Below are 9,441 nucleotides of genomic sequence, written 5' to 3' on the forward strand. Positions count from 1 at the left end.
TGTTACATTATTTTGCATCAAAAGGCCTCTTGAACCCTCAAGGGCTGTTGCACTACAGAGTTAGACATGTACTGGGTAATTAGAATTAAAGATGTCTACTTTCTTGCCTTTCCAAAGTTTGCTGTGAAACGTGGTATAGAGGAGTCACATGCCTGTCTCCTCAAAACTCCCACCTTGTGTTCAATTGAAGCTGTTCGAGAATATGTGCTAGGATGCCGATCTTGGTTGCTTGTATTCCTATCTTTAAAATTATTCACCAGTGCCAAAGCTGGGGGGAAGGGCAATGACAGTTTACTTTTTCATGGTAGACAAGGCTTAGCATTAATGTTTTTTATATGTGTAAAAAAGAGTGTACATATATATGTACATTCCAAAATCATAATTGGTGATATTAATGAGTACCTTTTCATTTAAAGTTGATAAAACTAATTGAACTTAACAACCGCTAAAGGAATGCAAGCATTTGGTGCTTAAAATATTCACATGCACAGTTTTTTTAAAGAATTAATACATTCCTAGTGTCGTGGACTGAATTTTGGTATTCATTAAAATATATTGTTACTTATCTGATAAACAAGTGTAAGTGCTTCCATGTTCATCTTAGAAATGGATGGAAGCAGAGAAAATATGCAGGTAAAACAATTGTCTACTATTTCCAGCAGATGTTCTCTTGCCTTGGTTTAATACGATGGTAATTTGGAAAGTAACTGCTGTTGTGGCATGGCGGTAGTAGTAGTAGTGGGCAGAGTGCAACCATTGTTACATCACGCAATGTGTGATTCAGTAAGCTTCCAGCTGTGCTAGTGAGCATCGTAGTGCCGCGTGTGCGGTGGTTATAACATCACAAAATGTGTGCTGCCATCCAAAATCCCGCCAAATGCAAGGTACGCGGAGTGATAAGATTTCTTTGGGCAATCTTGCTTGTCGAATTCATGGAACATGGTACGACAATCCCATCTGAAGTTTACTGTAACACTTTGCAGAAACTGAGAAGAGCCATGCAGAACAAACATCGCAGTCTGCTAACATCTGGGGTTGTGTTTGTGCATGACAACACTCGCTCTCACACTGCTCGGCGAACACAAGAGCTTTTGCGCCAGTTCAAACGGGACGTTTTTGATCATCCCCGTACAGTCCAGACTTGGCTCCTTCTGATTTTCATCTGTTCACTCACATGAAGAAGTGGCTTGGGGCACATCACTTCGCTGACGATGAGGATCTTCAAAATGCTGTGACAGGTACATTGAATTCCCAGGCAGCCAAGTTTTATGCAGAAGGGATTGGTAAATTGGCGAAAGGCTATGACAAGTGCTTGAATTTACATGGCGACTATGTTGAAAAGTACACCTTTCAGAGTAAAGTAAAAATTTGTTGTATCTATGCAGTTTTTCTTTTCAGCCAAACGGCGGTTACTTTCCGAATTACCCTCGTATAAATCAGTCAGCAAAATTTTTAAAGTGGTTTTTATTCCTTTTCATCCTACAAGGTGGCTCGGAATTAAAGTTCTCCTGCTCAGAGCCCATTCGAAGCAATGGATTGTGGTGTAATATGGTGTACAAAATATGTAGACTATGAGGAAGGCAATACCGATGAAAAAATGCAGTGCAAGTTTTTGCCGACAGGTGGAAATTTCGTTCTAAAATAATGACAACCAGAAGTCAGACATGCAAAACTTTATTTTCAGTTGTCAATACAGCAGTGGCCGCGGTGGCTCAGTCGGTAACGCGTCTGACTACCATCCTAAAGGTCCCGGGTTCGATCCCCGGCCGGTTCAAATCCGGGAACTTTTCTAACGATGGAAGCGGTCCCGGTGCCCACCCAGCGTCGAATAACATGGGTACCTGGGGGAAACCCTGGGGGGTAAAGGCGGTCAGGGGCATGATGCTGATCACATCACCCCCACTCACGACCGGATCAAGAAAGTGTGGGGCGTTACCCCCACACCCCCTATACGCCTTCATGGCGTGGTGCTATGCACAGGGGAGCACTTTACCTTTTTTTTTTTATACAGCAGTGTTCCATGTGCCATCAGTGTGAATGGGGTTTGGTGTGGGGCAAGTGTAGCTGCTGACACTTTGCAAAAATTTGTTTCTCAAACATGCTGATGGCACCAAACTTAACCCTCTAACGAACTTACATGCATTATTTTCACAATTACAGTTCTAATAATGCCTACGTTGTTAGATTACAAGGCCAGGTTTAGATGAGTTAGTAACCCATTTTTGTGATGTTTTAGCAGCTGGATGTGCCTCTTACTTGACCCTTTGGAAGCATTAGACTGTGTGATCAATGGTTGCATGAAGTGTTTCCCAGAGAATGGCACCAACGTGCTGTGTTTTGCTGCCTTTCAGCTCTAGTGTCATACACATCCCTGATAAACATGATCTTTCAGGATTCCCCAAAGTCCGAAGAACAGGTTGCGGAGCATGTGGAAAACCTCTGGAGATGATGTGGTCTGGCAAAGCATGTCCTTTACTTGTCAGCCAACACACAGCAATGCTCCATCTTGCATCAAGACAGGGGGAAGGAAGGGGTCTAAACATTCTAATTCTTCCCTAAAGGTATGATGATCAATGTTGACTACTTTTTCTGCCCATACTGCTCGTATTTGATTCAGCAGCAGGATGTCTACACTGCATCAGGTTTTGCCACCAGGTAAAAATTTGCATTTATCTTTTTTTTTTCTTCAGCATTCACTTTCCCATGGTCTGCATAGCACATATCATGTTTCACCACAATCTTTTGCAACCGACAGGATCCAAAGGGCTTTGAGTAGGGAAACTTGAATTTAACCAATTTGTATAAGCAATGAATTTTATTGTCTAAAAAAGATACATCAACACGCTCACAAAAATGACATGTGCGATCTTCTCCCTCTAGGCAACAAAACAGTTCCTTCTATTGCCTTATCAGGTGCTCATATAAGGGTGGGAGGGAGATACTCTATGTGATCAGAAGTATCCGGACTCCAACCTGAAAATAAAGTACAAGTTTGGGCAACCCTCCATCTGGAACACTGGCAGTCAATACAGTGTTGGCCCACCCTTAGCCTTGATGACCGCGTTCACTCTCACAGGCATACTTTCAATCAGGTGCCGGAAGGTTTCCTGAGGAATGGCAGCCCATTCCTCGCAGAGCGCCAAAGTGAAAAGAGGTATTGATGTGGATCGGTGTGGTCTAACACGAAGTCGGCATTCCAAAACATCCCAGAGATGTTCAATGGGTTACAAATCAGGACTCTGCGCAGGCCAGTCCATTAGTGGGACGTTGTTGTCGTCAAACCACTCCCCCACAAGCCCCGCAGTATGGACGGTGCTCGGTCGTGTTGAAAGACACAATGGTTATCCCCGAACTGGTCTTCGATGGTAGGCAGCATGAAAGCTGTTAAAATGTCAACGTAAGTTTGTGCCGTGACATTGCCATGTAAAGCAACAAGGGGGCCAAGCCCCCTCCAGGAGAAACATGACCACACTGTAACCCCGCCACCTCCGAATTTTACTGTCGGCACTATACAGGCTGGTAGATGTCGTTCATCAGGCATTCGCCACATCCACACCCTGCCATCGGATCGCCACATTGTGTACTGTGACTCATCACTCCACACAACGGTTTTCCACTGTTCTATGGTCCAGTTTCGACGCTCCTTGCACAACACGAGGCGGCGTTTGGTATTTGTCTGTGTGATGTTTGACTTATGGGCAGCTGCTCGGCCACGGAAACCAAGTTGCCGCACCTTGCGCCAAACAGTAATGGTGCTTGGAGTAGATCCTGATGCAGTTCGGAATTCCTGTGTGATGGTGGCGATGGATGATTGACGATAATGCTGTACGGCCCTCCTCAACACTCGATGGTCTCTGAAGGTCAACGTGGGAGGTTGGGCAGCACGCTTTTGGGTTGTACACATCCCTTCACTATAACAACGGAAACAGTGGACAGAGGGATGTTTAGGAGGGTGGAAATCTCACACACAGACTTCCTACACAAGTGGCACACAACCAACTGACCACGTTGAAAGTCAGCGAGTTCCTCAGACCATCCCATACTGCTGTCTCATACTGTCTGCAGACTACTGAGTTCGCTCACTATGTGTTCCACGCGGTAGATGGCAGTACTGTGTTGCCCTCTATGATAAACACACGTTTCGCGGTGTGTCCGGATACTTTTGATCACATAGAGTATTTTCTGAATGAAGTTTGAATGAGAACATAGGACAGTAACAACATTGTCATAAACACGAGAATCTTCTGAATCGGCAGTGCCTATAGAAACACCGCTGTGATCTTCAGGCCCTTCATATTTAATACAGTGTGTTTCACTTGCTCTCGGCCCCTGATTTTTGCTTATAAAAATCAAACTATGGGCCAATATGTAATGAAATTTACTATGGACTTACCTTGGTATATGAGAAGCATGGTGACATCACAGAGAGTGTTGGAAGTGGTCGCCATTAGCATCAATGCATGCCTGCAGATGCCTCTCCATGTTACCGAAGTTAGCCACCTACACATTCAGGAGTTACAGCATCAATTTCCTACCGAATGCTGTCTTGCAGTTCCATGATAGTCCTTTATGGACGTAGTTTTCCAGTACATGCAAATGATCAACACACGTTCCACTTAGTACTAACTCGTACTGTACTGTAATCACAAACCACTGCTTGTAAACACAAACTTTAAACCGAACAAACACAAACCACTATCAGGTGCATCATAATAGCAGCGCCAAGAACTCAGACTGAAAGCACACGTCTGTATGATTTAATGGCAGAATCACCCAGATGCAAGCGCATGCCCACGCAAGGATTAGACACACTGTGGCACCATCTCCAATGCTTCTCATACACCAAGATATGTCAGTAGCAAATTTCATTACATTATGACCAACAGTTTGGTTTTTATAAGCGAAAGTCGGGGGTAGAGAGCGAGTGAAACACCCTGTAGAACATTATAGGATAAAGCGAAAAGTGTAAATTGTAAAATGATTTTTTTTTTATGTGGGGTAGATTGAGGCAAGTATTCGCATATCACCAAAGCTAAAATGACACTGGGAGGCTGTGATTCACACTAGAAGAACATCTTCTGTGCAATACGAAGGTAGTAAATTTCCATGCAAGATATTTTCTAAATTTGGAGGTTCTGCAGCTCTTATTGTAAAGCTGCCCCTGTTGTGAAATTTAGTGAATGTGAATGGTTCTTCTCAAGTGTAGACTTGCAGCAAATATGTCTGTTATCTGTGGTGGCTTAATAGGGAGATTGGAGAGGATAATTCCACAACTTCAAAAGTAGCAATAGGTTGATAATTAACATGGAGTAATTAGCAGTGGCGTAGCGTTATTGAATGCCAATACACCCAGTGTTCCCTGATTTAATATGGGTGAAAAATGCGTGCATGCTGTAAATAAAAAGTAAAACATTGTTAATTATTATATGTGTTTTTGAGCTATATGCCATTATAATAGCTATTGATCGAAGGTACGCCTACAATACACGACTAAACAGCTCTCGTTATAGCATTTTTCTAATGCCTTTGATGGCTGGATGCCGGGTAGGCTCGGCGTATATTCCTTGGGTTTGACCTACAGGACTCTGAAAGCTTGGATCTCTACAGCACGGACGACATGCTCTCTCGAACGCTGTCATACGGAGCACTTGATTGGTTCTAGGGCTCATGTGACCCTTCCTGTCTTCTCATGCAGATGACAAACCTACCCGGTTCTTCGCGCTTGTGCTATTTGATGCTACAATACGCAATATGACTCGCATAACTTTATCAAACTCCAATATATAACTACTTTGTGCAATTTATTGCACGACCAGCGATGTGCATTAAAAACTAAAAAAACAAAAACACAGTTTTCATCAGAGTTTTCAGTACTCATGGTATGAATGGTTAGAAACAGAATTATTTATTCATGGGCAAAGTTCAACCTATGGCTGCTCTACCACTTAACCCGCAAAACTAATGTATCATTAAGAAAGTTTATTTGTTCGTTAATATCTAAATCTATTATATTTTGTCAATGGAAATGTTTAGCGTTCATTGCAAAACTCTTAACATCGAATTATATCTGGACGGAATTATTTTAAAATGTTGATCAGGTTTTTTATGTCGCAACATGGTGTATGCCAGACAGTAGTCTGAATTACTAATAGGCACTCTTATGTCGGTAGAGTGTACGATAGGTGGATCATCTGCCGACCTCTGTGGCGGAGTGGTTAGCATGGGTATTCTTTGTGAGTGTCCCTTCAACTTCATCAATATCATCACTTGTAATATTCATCTTCATGATTAGCCAAAAATGGCAGAAAAGTGAAGTAAAATAAACCAAATAAATCAATACTTAGATCATCCACACTATTGTTCTTATGATTCTGGTAGGTTTTTTAATGACTTGCATCATGCCGAAAGGTTTCCTTGGTTAGCTGGGTGTGCTAAGAGAAACAAAATATTGTTTTGCTACACATGTTCTATCTTTTGGGGAAAGTACTCCGAATGGCGTATGTTGTTATGAGTTTAACAAGCTAATTACAAAAAGCTCTAAAATACCAGTTTTCCAAACCTTTGTTGCATAGTGAGGCATTTCATTTGCTAGCTTTTAATTATGCATGGATCATGTTTTATCAGAAGCCGGCCGACTTCAGGCAACAAAAAACAATGAAATTGTACTTGTAAATAGACAATACTTATATCGAATAATCCCATAAGTAAACTATTAAGCAAAAAAGGACGTAGTATTCCTTTCGACTTGGCGTTCCCACCTGAAATGCTCATGCTACTCCACCTCCTCTGACATGTTAAATTAAGTGATCACCTGAGACACATCTAAAATGCATCTATCATCTACTTTTATCTGGCTTTCTGAACTGATCGGTGATTTTGAAAGATCATCTTAACTTACGTATTTTATCTACAGTGTGTGTAGATTTATCTCTTGTAATTTGGAATGACCAATACTAGAAATCGAACCTGGTACCATGTGCACGAAAGGCAAGATTGGATTGTGCCAGTTGTTCTTTCTTTGGGTGGCACAAAGTCGGTGCACCAAATTGCCTCAACACAAGTTGTGGGGCTGGTTCATGAAACCCAAGAGCACTTATCAGACATCAGCTATCTGATAAAGACATCTAGAAATTGATATCAAAACTGGAACTCAACAATGTTCACCACACGAGAGAGTGTAAAAAACTTTTAATTCTAAACATGATTAATAGTGCATAATGTGACCAATGCCTAGAAGTTTACACTAGCCACTTAAATATCTTCTTGCACTTCTTGATAACCAGGAACAGAACATAAAATACATCAGAAAATGCTGGACTGATTGTATCAGTGTCTTACTATGTATTCAAGTTTTTAACTGGATCTGACTCCAGGTCCATTAAGTCCCTCACAATGTGAATGAACTTTGTCCAAATTGAATGCATTTTATTTAGTTCCTAGTAATCGACAGGTAAGCACGTTTATACTCGAGGACCAGTTGTCTTACATACAACAGGGTAGAGACCATTTTTCTAACACCACCATTTGCTGTACAGATGTAGAAAATTGCTGCTGTTATGGAATCATTAAAACACCATAAAATTCCCATAATTTATATCTAGACAAGTAATGGTAAAAGTCGAGAAGTAATACACAATGCAAGATTGTAGGAATTTTGTTGTGTTTCAATAGATCTCTAACAATAGCAAATTACTCCCGATTGTATATTACTTTCAATATTCCAACACAGTAATGCAATTTGAGTTTTGTATGTTTATGCAGGTCTTAAAAGTTATTTACCATTTTTTTTTCAGCTGACAATTCAACTGTAGCCTAACAAACATGAAACATGGATCTTCTATGTATTCTATGAATATGACAAAGTTATTGTTAATATTAAAAGTATGACATAAAGCTTTTCCAGTGTGTAAGCATACTACAATGTTTAAAAACACTAAGTTGCACACAAGGCAATTTATGATTAAGATAAAAACACTTAACAGGTAACGTTTCGACCCTGTTTTTATCTTAATAATAAATTGCCTTGGTCAGCAACTTAGTGTTTTTAAATATGGAAACAAGGCTTAATTATATTACAATACTACAATGTTAAATTAAAATTTTGTGTATTTACAAAAAGGAAAATTAGTGAACAATCTTTATACATTTCTGTTTCATCTGATTGTAAAGCAAAAGAACATGCATTTAAAATATGAATTATCAAGTAATAAGTGACTCTTCCACAGCATAATTGTCACAAGACCACAAAATCCATGTTAAAAGCACAAACTACATACTATTATGTTACATGAGGTACTATCAAACATATTTAAACATTTATTTATATTCAGTTTAAATACTGAATTGAGAGAAGCGTCAAATAAGATATGAAACAAAATGAAGTTAATTTCAATAATGCTTCTCTTGCCTACACAACATTGTGTATCAACTTTCAAACATTGTAATAATTTGGTGCAATACATTGTCAAAATGTGCTCAGAACAAGTTTGATTTATTGAGTAAATGTATATTGTGTACTTGTAATCTACAATAAATATTTATTGACTTATAATTATCATCTGTCAATTTCGATTGTCCTGAAATCAAACACCCTGTTTTGAAATTGAGTGGTAAGTGTTGCTGGTTAATAGTTGAAACTGTCTCCATGTTACTGCAGTAAACTTTTTTTTGCACAATTGTACAGTGTTTTACACCTGAACTCTGGTATGTTCTTATCCATCATGAACATAGCATAATAACATTAATAGGATACAAGAAGTTGTAATACAGTCATTAACTAACTCACTCTCTAGCCTTCCTAAACCTCATAGCTGCAGCAACACAGCCCTTTCCTCAGAAGCGTGCAGTAAGGAAAGGCGGGGCAAGCGCCGCTTGCGTTGTTTTTTAAAACACTTTTGATATCTTAAGTTCGTGTTTTTCAATGCCTTTATACACATTAGAATGGAATTTATTTACTATAAGATATTTACATTGCAGAATTTTCATTTCCCCTATTTTCTGTTCTTTTGGCTTGAAACATAAACCGGCTACATCCTTGACGACGCTGGGCGATGCGGCACAACTGACCGTGTTAGAGGAAGAGGACTGCTCGCCTTTCTCCCCGCTTTTCGAGTGACTTATGCAGTTCTTGCATGGACACTGTCCGTCCCCGTCCACGAAGAAAAAAGGCCGAGGGCAAGCAACACCAAGACCGCATCTGTCTTTGGCAAGGATGTTGTAAAGAATTCGTCCACACGGGCCACAAGTGTTTCTAACTTCCAGAATTTTCTGTGCATCCGTACGCGGTACGATTTTCATGTTTGAAACTCTATAGTAATCAACAAATTACATTATGAAGTTAGCCAGTGATCACCAGTCGTATGCTATTTATAAGAAATGAAATCACAGCCGGTACTTGAACATATTCGTCATGTGGTCAGTTACTCGGAAATATGGAGGGTA

The 9,441-nt window shown here is 40.2% G+C and overlaps 1 protein-coding gene across 2 annotated transcripts in view; it reads left to right on the forward strand.

Annotated features, from left to right (window-relative positions):
- Nucleotides 1–8,493, forward strand: part of LOC145989675 (uncharacterized) — a 34,121-nt gene extending 25,628 nt beyond the window's left edge. The window contains exon 5 of one of the 2 annotated variants that reach the window (XM_083124886.1): nucleotides 7,794–8,493. Coding sequence is in view for 1 of the 2 variants with exons in the window: in XM_083124888.1 (XP_082981014.1) it covers nucleotides 7,794–7,816 (23 nt within the window). In the remaining variant the exon portion in view is untranslated. The remainder of the gene's footprint in view (nucleotides 1–7,793) is intronic. The other variant, XM_083124888.1, reaches the window with a different exon arrangement.
- Nucleotides 8,494–9,441: the final 948 nt, after the last annotated feature.

Source organism: Lepisma saccharinum, chromosome 7 (genome assembly GCF_977018435.1).
Source record: "Lepisma saccharinum chromosome 7, izLepSacc3.1, whole genome shotgun sequence".
NCBI lineage: Eukaryota > Metazoa > Arthropoda > Insecta > Zygentoma > Lepismatidae > Lepisma > Lepisma saccharinum.